The 14,894-nt window shown below is 47.9% G+C and overlaps 1 protein-coding gene across 2 annotated transcripts in view; it reads right to left on the bottom strand.

Annotated features, from left to right (window-relative positions):
- Positions 1-592: 592 nt before the first annotated feature.
- Positions 593-14,894, bottom strand: part of LOC102451624 (cytosolic phospholipase A2 gamma-like) — a 29,976-nt gene continuing 15,674 nt past the window's right edge. For both annotated transcript variants that reach the window (XM_075911816.1, XM_075911817.1), the window contains exons 10-14: positions 13,367-13,492; positions 10,325-10,420; positions 6,947-7,101; positions 5,359-5,527; positions 593-2,507 (exon numbers count right to left, since the gene is read on the bottom strand). In XM_075911816.1, the coding sequence (XP_075767931.1) occupies positions 2,335-2,507; positions 5,359-5,527; positions 6,947-7,101; positions 10,325-10,420; positions 13,367-13,492 (719 nt within the window). In that variant the 3' untranslated portion in view covers positions 593-2,334. The remainder of the gene's footprint in view (positions 2,508-5,358; positions 5,528-6,946; positions 7,102-10,324; positions 10,421-13,366; positions 13,493-14,894) is intronic.

Raw genomic sequence — 14,894 nt, 5'->3', positions numbered from 1 at the left:
CACATGGAGGCAGATGTCAGCCCCAGCCCTGTCCCTGAGTCCCCCTCCCCAAGGCAGTGTGAGCAAGGGGATGTGAAGCTGAATTGAGTCCTACTGGCTCTCTCTTAGCCCTGGTCCACACTAGGGTGTTATTTCGAAATAACTCCCATTAGATCAAATTAATACGTGGACCGCCACCTCTATTGAGCCTGTACTTTTGACATAACGGGCCGCTTATTTTGAAATCTGGACTCCTGCATTCCCTGGAGAAGAACACTAGTTGTGAAATAGTTATTATGGACGCTCGGGTACGGCTATTTTGAAAGAGCTCCTCCCCAGAGTCATTCGAACGAATTCCTCCGCAGGGCTTCCCGGGGGCTCTAAGTCTGAGGTAGAATGTCCCCATTAATGGAGCCTGCTTTGGACTCATTTCAAGGCTTCTCTGTGGTGGGGACACGCTCGTTCCATATTGTTAAACTGGGAGTGATTACGTTGTATTTAGTTATTTTGAAACCGTTTCCTAGTGTGGACGTGGCCTTCCTGTGCCACCAGGGGGGTGGATTGGTAAGCAAAGCGGGGCTGCTTCTAGCAATGAGGCACGCAGGCTGAAAAATGAGGGGACATTCTCATTTATTTCTGTAATATTCATCACACAGAAGGAAAGAGGGTTGGAAAGTCGTATTGTCACACACAGCACAAACACCCCCACCCACGACTTAGGAATGAACACGCAATAAAAAGCTCCTGATTCTAAGGAACCATGCGGATTCCAACCTCTGGGAACATGGAGTAACACCATCAGCATCAGTGCGGTTACCCCACATCTCCTCAGGGTGGGAACGAGACTGAGGCCTCGCCACTCACCAGGAGTCTCTTATCTCATCTCCTTTCCTTCCGAAAACCAGGAGACACCCCGGTGAGATCCCGCAGAGGCGGGTACTCGTCAGGCAATGGCCAGGCCACAATCTGCGCAGCACCCCTGTGGGCCCGATGGCAAGTGTGAAAGAGCGGGACACTGTTTTGGGTTGCAGGGACATTTGTGTGCACAAGACAAAGTCCCTCCTAGCACAATGGGCCCCGTGATATCACGTGATGGAGTCAACCTAGAGTGATGCCGTGTGAACACCGATGCACTAATGTGTCTGTATGAGCATCTTAGCAACTCTGTCTCTGGTCTGTAACCAATTGGCTATGAACGTATCCCACTATGTCACCAGGAAATACCCTATAGCTAGTTATCTGTCTAGTGAGCATCACATAGTAGCCACCCCCACACCTCCCTCCAGCTGTTTATCTGTTCATCTGTCATAACCTATTAATCTAGCATAAGATATTATATATGAATCTATTATCATAACCTATAATATATGAATTTATCTATCTAGCTTTATCGCTATTAACTATTGTATATTTATCCATCTAATAATGAAGTACTATCTAGCTCCTGACGTCCTCTCCCTCCCTCCATTCTTCCCTCCCTCTTGCTCTCCCATCTATCTATCTATCTATCTATCTATCTATCTATCTATCTATCTATCTATCTATCTATCTATCTATCTATCTATCTATCTATCTATCTATCTATCTATCTATCTATCTATCTCCACACACCCATCTCTCCCTCCCTCTCTCCCTCGGGTCACGTTACTAATTGCAGGGCGACATTCACAAAAGGCCTTGGCTCCCAGCTGCCCTATTCCACAGGGGAAGCCCAGCCGCCGGGCCCCACTGGGATTCACCTGCCCCTCACGCAGCTGTGGCTGAAACCTGCCTTGTGTCAGGCGACACCTCAGCTCTGGTTTTAAGAGTCCCTGGGCCTTGGGACCTGGGCCGGGGAGATGGGGCTGTGGGACACAGGCTCTGAGGCAGAAATCTAGGTGCCTAGGAGATGCCCCGGCAACATCTTAGGTGCTGAGGGAGTTCTGTGTTTCACAACAGCTGAGCAAGAGTCTTGAGGTGCCGAAATCTGGGGCTCGGTGCCTAAATCCCTTTGTGAATCTAACCCACTTTTCCCTACTACAGTATGGTTCTGAATGCGCACAGTGTACAGCAGGGGTGGGCAAACACCAGCCTATGGCCGGATCGGATCTGCCAGGCCCCTCACTGGCGTATTTACCAGCGCCTCTGCAGGTACAGGGCTCACAGCTCCCATTGGTGGCAGATCACTGCTCCCGGCCAATGGGAGCTGCGGCCGCCTGTACCTGTGGAGGTGCAGTTAAATACAGTGACCACGGCCCACCAGGGGCTAACCCCGGTGAACCGCCGCCAATGCATTGCCCACCCCTGGTGTATAGTGTCGTGTGAGAGTCAGGCAAAGATTTTTCTGTGTTTCGTGAACCTAAAAGAGAGGGGGTTTTAAAATCCCCTGGTGGGAGAAGACACAATCTTCTGGATCTGCTCCAGAATCTTGTCCTTGTTTTCAGCCACATTCATCTTCGCCTTGTTGAGGAGTTCTTCCATCTCTTGCCTTGTGTAGGACATACGAAGGGTGGGAAACGTGATTCTGGTCTTTGTAATTTCTTGTGGTCCTAGAAGAGGTGGGGAAGGGCAGAAGGGAGGAAAACAATGGTTTTGCTCACACACTTTTCCGGCACCCTAAAGCAAAGAATCAGACGCCTAAAGAGGAGGGAGAACAACATGGCCAACTCCTCGTGTTCCCATAGAATCACAGAAAAGTTGGGCTGAAAAGGAGCTTGGGGATAACACAAATGGGCTGGTAGCACTTTATAAAGTAACAAAACATGTCGATGGTGTGATGAACTTTCGTGGGCACAGCCCACTTCTTCAGATGACCGGAATTGGAGAACATTTCTGCTTGCCTAACCATAATCTGAAAGATCTGCAGGTGGCGGTCTTGTCACAGGACAGGTCCTCAAGCCAAATTCACAGAGAAAGCTTGGAATTACATAACATACACAAATTCAATTCACATGCTAATGGATTTAATCGTGATTTAAACTGGAGGAGACTCTACCACTGAACGTCCTACCAGCTCTCTGAGTGGTATCTGTAGGGTAAACTGAGGCAGCCCTAAATGTGCTAGTAGGCCTCTAAACAGCATGACTCCATCCTAGGATTAGGCCTGTGAACACTGCAGTCAGGACAAGAGCTGCAGGCAGTGAAACAACCCTGGGCACCATAGCAACCACATTCTAAGACACTCGGACAGGATCTTAGTTAGCAACGTATCACATTTTGCTTAAGATAACATTCATAAAATTTGTTTAAACTGTCTTGCTTCACTCCTAGAAAATAAGCCTGGGAACCAAGCGCTGAACCAACTCAAGGCCATACCCACCTGCTATAGAAACATCATCATCTATGCAGACTAAAATGTTATTACTGGTTTGCTGACATGTTTTGGCATTTGAACAATAACCACCTGCATATTAATTAATGAGTTGTTACTTTGCAATGAGCAGAGATATTATGTAATCTGTAGTAGTTCTATTGGCTTATATGCTCATTTCGTCTTGCTGCTAGACCTATCAAATCATTTTTCCTCCATCCATCCACCTGCTGACTATATAATCTATTGTATGTGTTAATTAACCATTGTTCACCAGCGTAACCCCTGCGTTGACCAGAGTTATGAGTAGGAGATATGAAAACTCGAAATAAATAGGAGAAGGGAAGGGGGGGGAGAGGATGACGCTTTGTCATTCCCTGCGTAGGTCATTAGGGGGGATGCGCACAGGGAATGTCGGTGGAGTTGCCATTTGGATGCAGAGGAAAGTTGAATGTTACGGAATTTCCTCTTCTGTGACATTCAAAGGGAAAAAGAGGTCACGGTGGGTCAGTCTCCCTTAACTCACAGCCCGCAACCTAGCAAGGAGCAAGGTAAATATCCCTGCGTCCACACATCTCAAATCCACCCAGCCCCTTCCGGGACTCCAAGGGTATGTCAAGACTACATGGCTCAGTCCACGGAGCCATGTAGATGAGTTTACTAGACATAGGGAAATGAAACGGCGATTTAAATAATCGCTGCTTCATTTACATCAAAATGGCCGCCGCGCTGTGCTGATCAGCCGGTTGGTGGCACACAACGGTAGTCTGGACGCACCGTGGTCGACAAGGGAAGCCTTTGTCGACTGCCCTGTTAAACCTCATTTCACGAGGCATAATGGAGCAGTTGACAAAGGCTTCTGTTGTCGATTGCAGAGCATCCATCAGCCGGTGTATAATAAATCCTCCGCTTGTTTTCACCTGCATCCAGAGTGTCCTGGATTATTTCCAACAGTATCCTTCCTGTTTTAGCAATCTATCTATTGACTTTGATCTTTATCTGCTTAGGATTAGCACCCATTCTCCAGATACTTAGGGTATGTCTAGACTACAGGGTTTTGTCGACAGAAGTTTTGTCGACAGATACTGTTGACAAAGCTTCTGTCGACAAAGAGCGTCTAGATTACAGCCAGTTCTGTCGACAAAGCAAACCGCTTTGTCGACATAACAGTGTGGATGTAAAGGACAGTGTAGATGCAATAATGCCTTCTATCGACAGAACTCTGTCAATAAAAGGCGTTATTCCTCGTAGAATGAGGTTTACATACGTCAACAAAACTGCTGAGTTTTGTCAACATTATGTTGACATAACTCAAAGGCAGTGTGGACACAGGTATAGTTTTGTAGACAAAAGTCCACTTTTGTCGACAAAACCCTGTAGTCTAGACACACCCCTAGAGAAAAAACAGGAAGGGGGTGGGAGACAAAGCGTCATCCTCTCCCCCCCTTCCCTTCTCCTATTTATTTTGAGTTTTCATATCTCCCACTCATAACTCTGGTCATCTGAAGAAGTGGGCTGTGCCCACGAAAGCTCATGATCCCATCCACATGTTTTGTTAGTCTAGAAAGTGCTACCAGACCTTTGGTTGTTTTTTTCTGTTACACACAAACTCTCTAAAATATGTTGGAGCTTCGGGGACTAGCCGAGTTGTCTGTCTGTGAGTCTGTCCAGCTGTCTGTGAGTCCGTATGTTCAAGAACTCTTCCTAAACGGTAAAAGCAAGGACCACCGCTTTTGGGATTCAGCTTCCTCTCATCCTAACTTAACGCAAGTTCAGGGTTGGGCTGAGCCAGGAAAATGGAAGTGCCTAGAATGGGAGTGTTTTCCCGAGCACAGAAAGGGAGGGCTCCGGGAGCAGGGACACTTTGCTCTGCAGTGACCCCTGGGGGCAGCAATTACAGGGGAGAGCCCCACCCCCTGCCCTCAGCCTCTCCTCGCCTCCCAGCCCCCTGCCCTGACTCCTGAACCCCCCCTGCCGCTTAGCCTGCTACACCTCCCAGCCCCCTACCCTGACTCCTGCACTGACCCGTACCCTGACCCTCTGCCCTCAGTCCCTCCCAGCAATGAGCCACCTAAGTACAACCCATTTACCTGGACAGTTTTTTGTGTTGAAAAGCGGGAAGTGCATGACGGTGGGAGTACCCTTTCCTTCGAAGATGTAGCAACTGGAGGGGTTGGCTGGGTCCTTCATCACTTCTGGATCTATCGGGGGGAATGGGATCTGATTTTCCTCACAATACTTGGATGCCCTCTTGAGGGTCTGGGGAGGAAGGAAAAGGTATTTTATAACTAAGGGTATGTCTACACTACCACCCTAATAAGAACTAGGGTGGTAGTGTAGACATACCCTAACTAACTAACTAATGACTCTTTCCACTAATACAATATGACTCCGCTAATATGGCCAGGCTGAAGAATGAAGACTACATTTAATCTAAGACACACAAGCATCCCCAGGAGTGTTGAAGGAACTGACCGAGAGAGGATGTCCCATGGAAACTAGTCACAACCGATAGCCAGAACCATTATATAACCACACATCTACAATGGCTGTGGGATTCAAAACCTGTTAATGGCCCAGTCCCTGTTAAAACGTATCCCGTCGGTGCCTTTGAGAATATCCACCCAAGGTGATGAGCGGAAATCAAGACCCAGGCGTCCAGATCCAAAAGCACCGCTTGGATTTTTTTCTCTGGTTTGATTTTTCTCAAACTCGCCCGTGGGGATGTTTGTGTGGGAGACGCCCAAGGCCGCAACGTGCTCTAGTACTGGAGCCGCCCGAAGGAACCTGGAGTGTTGGTGAGTTTGGCTTGTTGGAACCGAACGATCCTTTCTGCTCCTTGGCTCTGTAGCTACCACTGGAAATTAAAACATGGCCAAGCCGAAGGGCTACCGGGTAGGTCATTGGGGGGATGCGCACAGGGAATGTCGGTGGAGTTGCCATTTGGATGCAGAGGAAAGTTGAATGTTACGGAATTTCCTCTTCTGTGACATTCAAAGGGAAAAAGAGGTCATGGTGGGTCAGTCTCCCTTAACTCACAGCCCGCAACCTAGCAAGGAGCCAGGTAAATATCCCTGCGTCCACACATCTCAAATCCACCCAGCCCCTTCCGGGACTCCAAGGGTATGTCAAGACTACATGGCTCAGTCCACAGAGCCATGTAGATGAGTTTACTAGACATAGGGAAATGAAACAGCAATTTAAATAATCGCTGCTTCATTTACATCAAAATGGCCGCCGCACTGTGCTGATCAGCCGGTTGGTGGCACACAACGGTAGTCTGGACGCACCGTGGTCGACAAGGGAAGCCTTTGTCGACTGCCCTGTTAAACCTCATTTCACGAGGCATAATGGAGCAGTTGACAAAGGCTTCCGTTGTCGATTGCAGAGCATCCAGACTGCCCCGCTGTGCCGCCAAACAGCTGACCGGCACAGCGCGGTGGCCATTTTGATGTAAATGAAGCGGTGATTATTTAAATCGATGCTTCAGTTCCCTATGTCTAGTAAACTCATCTACATGACTCTGTCAATGGAGCCATGTAGTCTAGACATACCCTAAGTTGCTGTTGGTAAGAAGAGTGCAGCCTCCTCGAGTCACGGCTGACGGGCTGTGTCCCCAGGCCCTGCTCGATCCTGGGTCAGGTGTTGGGGCGGTATCACGTCAATCGAAGAAGTTACCTCAAAGGATCCGTCGATGCAGAAGTCGAAGGAGAGGATCAGTCCCACGCGCCTGGCAGGGCGCAGGACCAGGGGGTAGGCGCAGTTGTTAGCCACGCCAGCGTCGATCAAGTTGAAGACTTCGCGCTTGTCCAAGCCATCGGCATGGACGTTGCCTGCGAAAAAAGGCCCCATGTCTTGATTTAGGCCTTCAGTGACTTGCTTGAGGCCAGCATCTGCCATGCCTGGTTTCAAAGGTACCAAAGGGGCCAATCAGCTCCGAGTGGGATGTTCTCAGGAACGGTCAGGAGTAAGGACCAGCAGCTACCTGCTTCTATGCTGGCCAACCGCCGGCCACTTGGCTTTTGTCTCCAGCTTGAACCCTCCGCTAAGGATACCTGCTGTAGACACTAGACATGACTCCTGCCCCTACCTTTCCCATCCTGGTCACTGACAGGCGTCTAATTCCAAGTGGAAAGACTGGGAGTTAGGAGCTGAACCGGCTCGGATGCTCATGTAAGTACCAAGGTGTGAGAACCGCGAGGAAGTGGCGGGGCCCAAGGACACAGAGCGAGGTGAAGTAGGAATTGCAAAAGTGCCCAGGGTCCAGACTGGTAGAGGGCTTTAGGCACTGCTGTGCTTAGTGCCTAGGGGTATGTCTGCACTACAAAGTTAATTCAAAATAACAGCCGTTATTTCAATTTAACTTTAATAGCGTCTACACCGGCAAACCGCTCTTTCAAAATAAATTCAAAATAGCGGAGCGCTTAATTCAAATTTGGTAAACCTCATTCTACGAGGAGTAACGCCAAATTCAAAATAGCTATTAAGTGCCACTCTGGGCACAACCAGGAAAACTTCTTCTCCTCTCCCCCAGCCCCGGAGCCATTAAAGGGGTAGACCCTGGCCACAGGGCCTGTGCCAGCTCCAAGCCTGCCAGCCCAGAGCCAGCAGTGGCCACCGGGGCCCCTGAGCCAGTGGCCCCAAAACAGGAGCCAGCAAGCCACTGGCAGCCAGCCCTCCACTGCTCCCCAGGAGCAGTCTGCCAGCTCCCAGGAGCCTGCCAGGGGCTGGAGAAGGCGGGCGCCTTCCTGGTCCAGGGTGGAGATCATGGACCTTATTCAGGTTTGGGGGGATGCTCCCAATGTCCATGATCTCCGCACTAGATGGAGTAATGTGTTTGTCTAGGGCAGGATAGCTGCCAGCCTGGCCTCCAAAGGCCACATGCAAACCCAGGAGCAGGTTTGCATGAAAGTCAAGTTGGTCTGGCAAGACCCCCAACCCTGAGCTTCCCCTCCCCCTTCTTCCCCTTGCTTCCCCCTTCCAGCTCCCTCCTCCCAGGTTTCCCCCTCCTCCTTCCACCCTCTCTCTTCTCCTCTCCCACCTCCTTTTCCCAATCTCCCCAGATGTCCATCTCCCCCCCCAGTTTTGTTCAATAAACCCAGTTTCTATTTTTGAACATACGTGTCTTTTGTTTGACATCAGGAAGGGGGCTAGGGAGGGGTCAGTGGAAGGATGTGAGGGAGGAATGGGGCACGAGCCCCCAGTGGGGAGGACTGGGGAGGCGCTGAGGGCTCCTCGGGTTGCACGCTGTCCTGCAGGGCCTCCTGGATCCTCACAGCCCCCTCGATGGACCCCATGGACGGCAGCCTGCAGCAAGTGCAGCCGGGCTGATGGCAACGACCCCACGAGACACACCGTCATGCCCAGGGGCAGCTCTGGCTCCATGTGGCCGAGTGCTGTGGTGTCCCGAGTGCGGGCGCTCAGGGCTCTCCAAGACAGGACTGCTTTGCTGTCCCTCATAGAGGTAGACAAGCAAGCGGGGAACCCTGAGAACTGTCTGTCCGGGGTCGGGTCCCTTTAAGCACGGAGCTCAGTTAGGCTCAGGCAGCAGCCCCACACACTAAGTCCCAACCTGGTTCCGGCCAGCCTTAACTTTGGTTCATGGTCCACTCAGTGTGGACGTGCTATTTCAAAATAGCTTTTGTGTATAGAGGTGTTATTTCGAATTAGCTTAATTCGAATTAAGTTAATTTGAAATAGTGATGTAGTGTAGACATACCCGAAGAGATTTAGGAGCCTAATCACAATATTTTTCTGAAGGTGTTTAGGCACTTGGAAGTCAAAATCTCATTGCCAATCTGTATTTCTAAATCAGTCAGGCAACGCCGAACACAGCCGTCCCTAAGTACCTTCGACAATCTGGGCCTAGGCGTCTAAATCCCGTTAATGCCAAGTGTCTATTGGAATCTTGTTCTTGAAACTCTTCAGCCCCAAGATTCAGAAACTGGCTCGTTCGCTTTTGGCAAAACAAAGCAAACGACAACTCCTGTTCCGCTCAGTTCCATGGGGAGTCACTTTGACATACTTCTCATGAACACGCAGAACGGAAACGGGAGCGGGTCAAACACTATCTGCTGTGACCACACACACAAAAGGAGCTGAGGTTTCCAAGTTGTTTCAATTCCACCTTTCAGTTCCTGTTTTTATGAAAACAGCGCAAGATTTCAATCCAAACCTCTCCCACAACAACCACGAGATTGAGGGGGGTTTGTTGGTGAAAACGTGAATCTTAGAAAATGATTTTTTAGAATAACTAAAATATTATTTTTGGCAAACTTGGCCCAGGTGTCTCCTCCGCACAGACAGTGGTGGGCGCCTTGCGACCCTTCTAATTCAACCAGACTGATTCCAATTCCACCCCAGTGCCCAGCAAGCGGAGAGGGGTTACTGGAAACCAGCAAAACCAAACACTCAGCAAAGGGGGGTGGAACCGAAAACAGAGATGATCGTTTCCTGCCCCGTTTAGACACGTTCTTGCGCTGTGGAGACAGCCCACGCCTGGGGCAACTGTTGTAGCTCTAACAACCCTACTCTGGGACAGAGGGAAGCTCACTTCCTTTTCCACCTCCGCTCACCAGCTGATACATGGGAATGCGAACAGGGATCGGTCTGCAGGAAATCCACAGCTGTCACCGGGCACTTGGTCACAAGGGCAGAGGATGGGGAGTACAAATGGGACAATTTGGGAAAATTTTCATTCCCATTATACAGTATAGCCACCCCTCCCCCACCCCCACCCTCTGCTGCCCCCTAGTGCCCATTATACAGTATAGCCGCCCCTTCCCCGCCCACCCTCTGCTGCCCCCTAGTGCCCATTATACAGTATAGCCGCCCCTTCCCCACCCACCCTCTGCTGCCCCCTAGTGCCCATTATACAGTATAGCCGCCCCTCCCCCACCCACTCTCTCCTGCCCCCTAGTGCCCATTATACAGTATAGCCGTCCCTTCTCCACCTCACCCTCTGCTGCACTAGTGCCCGTTATACACTATAACCGCCTCTTCCCTACTCCCAGTCTCTGGGGTGTGGAACGACCTTGACCGATAACGGTTACTTACCAGTTTGATACAGAAAGTTGTTGGTGATTCCCCATGTCCAGTTATCGTAACAGGTCTTCAATTTTTCTAAAAAGTTTGTGCGTCTAGTGACAAATCCTGGTGAGGGAAGAACAATCGTTGTGGCAACTGACGCAGAACACATGTGGGTGAAAATGTGGGGAGGAATCTGTGGACACATCCCGCCTTTCCTGCCCCTGTGTTGTGTGTTCGTGTGGGTGGGGATGGGGATGGGCTTTCATTGATCCTACGGGTTCAGCAACCTTTCCAAAGAGCCAAGCCGAGCCTGAACTTATTTTCTTCTACTTCCTGATTTGCGCACCATTGATACTCGTTAAGGTTCATGATTGAGGAGCAACATGTACCTGGGAACAGGGCTGCTATGAGGGACCTTTCAGTCTGGAAAAGCGATGGGGATAGGATAGAGGTCTGTAAAATCATGAGTGGTGTGGAGAAAGTGAATAAGGAAAATTATTTAGAATCAGAGGATCAGAGAACACTAGGACTGGAAGGGACCTCGAGAGGCCATCAAGTCCAGTCCCCTGCCCTCATGGCAGGATCAAATCCTGTCTAGACCATCCCTGATAGACATTTATCTAACCTGCTCTTCAATATCTCCAGAGATGGGGATTCCACAACCTCCCTGGGCAATTTATTCCAGTGTTTCACCACCCTGATAGCCAGGAAGTTTTTCCATAGTCCAACCTAAACCTCCCTTGCTGCAGTTTAAGCCCATTGCTTCTTGTTCTATCCCCAGAGGCCAAGATGAAGAAGTTTTCTCCCTCCTCCTTTAGACACCGTATTTACTTTTTCCCATAACGTAAGAAAGAGGCATCACCCAATGACATGAATAGGTAGCAGGTTTAAAACAAACCAAAGGAAGATTTTCTTCATGGGCACCATGAGATCCTTTTTCTTTCCTGTTTGCTACAGCACACTGAGTGGAAGTTTTGCAGGACTAGCCAGAAGTTCTCCAAGGTCTCTTTCAGGCTGTGACTAGACTTCAGAGAGAAGTCAGAATAAGATACACCCATTGTGAACCACAATTTGCATATCTTTTCCCGCTTTTTTTCCAAAAGAGGCTTTTTAAAATTTCGCCCGTCCTCACTGAGAGTAATACAGGTTGCCAAAAGGATACGTCCACTTTTTTCTAAACTGTTCCAAAAATGTTGACTTGTTCCTTGGAAGTGGTAGAGCGTTTCTGGAAATAGCTCTGCAGTGAAGACATAGCCTTATTGTGGAGTTGGGATTGTGTATATATTCCCATCATATAAGGACTAGAGTACACCAAATTAAATTAATGGGCAGCAGGTTTAAAACTAATAAAAGAAAGTTCTTCTTCACACAGCGTGTAGTCAACCTATGGAACTCCTCGCCAGAGGAGGCTGTGAAGGTGAGGACTATAAGGGTATATCTAGACTACAGGGTTTTGTCGACAGAAGTTTTGTCAACAGATACTGTCGACAAAGCTTCTGTCGACAAAGAGCGTCTAGACTACATTCAGTTCTGTCGACAAAGCAAGCCGCTTTGCCGACATAACAGTGTGGACGCAAAGGACAGTTTTGATGCAATAATGCCTTCTATCGACAGAACTCTGTCAACAAAAGGCATTATTCCTCGTAAAATGAGGTTTACCAGCGTCAACAAAACTGCTGAGTTCTGTTGATGTTATGTCGACAGAACTCAGCGGTAGTGTAGATGCAGGTTTAGTTTTGTCAACTAAAGTCCACTTTTGTCGACAAAACCCTGTAGTCTAGACACACCCTAAGAGTTTAAAGAGAAGCTAGATAATTTCATGGAGGTTAGGTCCATAAAAGGCTATTAGCCAGGGGATAAAATGGTGTCCTTGGCCTCTGTTTGTCAGAGGCTGGAGAGGGATGGCAGGAGACAAATTGCTTGATCATTGTCTTCGGTCCAACCTCTTTGGGGCACCTGGTGCTGGCCGCTGTCGGCAGACAGGCTACTGGGCTAGATGGACCTTTAGTCTGACCCAGTACGGCCGTTCTTATGTTCTTATGTTCTTATGTTCTTCAGTTTCACAACGTGCATTTATTTGCAATTATCATCGTCAAATTTCTTTGATTATTTTGCTGCCCTATTACACAGGTTAGTGAAATCCCCCACAAACCTTTCCAGTCTGATTTTGACTTAACTATCATTTTTTTTCGTCTTCAAGTTTTGTCATTTCACTTTTTCCTTTTCTCCAGATGCTTTATGATGATGTTGAAGTGCCCTGATCCAGATCTCTGGAGGATAAACCTTAGTTATCTTGCTCCATTGAGAAAGCTGCCTAGTTATTCCTAGTCTCGTCATATAGATCAAGAAAGATGTGGAGAAATTGGAGAAGGTCCAGAGAAAAGCAACAAAAATGGCTGGCCCTGGCTAGGAGGGAAGACTAAAAGAGTTGGGCTTCTTTAGTTTAGAAAGGAGAATACCGAGAGGGGACATGCTAGCAGTTTTCGAGTATCTAAAAGGTTGTCACAAGGAGGAGGAAGAAAAATTGTTCTCTTTGGCCTCTGATGACAGGACAAGAAGCAATAGGCTTGAACTGCAGCAAGGGAGGTTTAGGTTGGACATTAGGAAAAAGTTCCTACCTGTCAGGGTGGTGAAACACTGGAATAAATTGCAAGGGAGGTTGTGGAATCCCCATCTCTGGAGATATTTAAGAGCAAGTTGGACAGACACCTGTCAGGGGTGGTCTAGATGGTGCTTGGTCATGCTGGGAGGGCAGGTGACTGGACTCGATGACCTTTCGAGGTCTCTTCCTGTTCTAGTATTTTATGATTCCATGATGCTATGAATCCCTGTTTCCTAAACTTTAACATGACAGTGACGATGACGTCCTTTCAGTTTTCCTCTTAAGATGAGAGGAGAAATAGCAAAAGAAAGAGCTGACACAGTTGAAATGATGAATGACACAGGGGTATAGTGCAAGGATCATTCTTCTCCTTTTTAGGCACATCTGGTTCTTGGCTCCCACATCTGAAGCAGGAATCAGGACATTTGGAAGCCTGTCTTACAGACCAAAGTTTCTATAAGACTTACTTAGAGCTTTCAGTGGCGCTTCAAAGTAGGAGTGAAGCCTGGTCCAAACTGTGTTATCAGGGTTGCTCCTATAGTCATCTACACTATTTCCAAGGCGATCCCATTCATTCTTGAAGATTCCGTACACTGCATAAAGAAAGGGGGAAAGGAGCTTAGATTTCAGTTACTCAATGGACAGTTCATTGGATCCATTTTGGGGCACAGGGATGTTGAAAGGGGGCGACAGCAATTTTGGTGGCCACTAATAAGCAATAGGTTTTAGGGTTCTAATTCCCTCAGTCCCTTTTGAAAACCTGAGCCTGTGTGGTACAGCTGCAGGAATTTGTGGGAATACTGGGAAACACATGGATATTGTCAGCATGCAGCAATTCATTCATTCATTCAATCCTCATTCAATCCCCTCTTGAGCTCTCTGCTTAAGATTTTGCCAACCTTTCAAAACATATTGGTTTTGCTCGCAATTTGGAACATACTGATTTTGGTGACAATTATATTTTTGGCAGGCATGGGGGGAAGAAAGAACTGAAATGAAATGCTTTGATACAACATACCATACCTTCCCAGAATGGAATGGATATGTATGGCAGTGTTTCTTTTAAGGCCAAGGAACATAAAACCACACCAAGGATTTTTTGTTGAACAAAACCAACCAAACAAAAAAAGGTCGGGGGGAAAAAGAATCGGGGAGAAAGTTATTGGAAAACAACAAGAAAAAAAAAGTCACATGCCCCTTTAAGAGCGGCCATTTTTAATTCTGTTGTTCTCTGCCACACTCCTCCAACTGCCTCCGCAGAACACACTTTAAGAAACTCTGATGTATGGTCTCCAATATTTCTTTGATGTAGAATACCACATTAAATAAATCTAAAAAGGGAAAGTTTTGATTCACCGGAAAGGACTTTTTCCCCCAAACATTTTGAAATTGTTCGTCTGATTCATCCATCTGGACCTCATAACACCTCTGAATCTGGGCTTTTGGAAATCCTTTTTGATGCCTAAATATCTTTAAAATCTGGACTCTAAGCAGAGATTTACAACAAACATGAGGAGAGTTAGGTACCCGGAGTGGTTGGTGGCTTTAGGGTACCTAACTCCCTTAGTGTTCTTTGAATATCATAGCGAAATGACTTGAGGTGAAGACAGGATGGGTGAGGTAGGATCTGAAGAAGAGATTTCAAAAAAACTCATAACTTTGCCAGCCAGGAGGGGCCCTAGGGACCATCTCTTCTGACTTAGTAGAGCACAGGGCCATGAAAGACGTTCTGGACTGATCTGGGATTTGCTCCCCATGCAGATCCTAGAACAATATAACAAACTCTGGTGGCTGAGAGCTAGAAGCTGGACAAATTCACCGGAGAGTCAGGATTAACTGTTTTTTAAACAGTGAGGGTAATTAGCTGGTAGAATAACTTACCAAGGGACAGGGTGGATTCTTCAACTATATCAATTTTCAAATCAAGAGGATTTTTTTTCTAAAAAGATGTATTATTTTGGAGAAGTTCTCTTCCCTGTGCTAGGGAGGCGGTGA

Source organism: Pelodiscus sinensis, chromosome 30, assembly GCF_049634645.1.
Source record: "Pelodiscus sinensis isolate JC-2024 chromosome 30, ASM4963464v1, whole genome shotgun sequence".
In the NCBI taxonomy this organism is placed as follows: Eukaryota; Metazoa; Chordata; order Testudines; family Trionychidae; genus Pelodiscus; species Pelodiscus sinensis.
Note: the sequence above shows the minus strand (reverse complement) of the source record. Positions and strands in the feature narration are given on the sequence as shown.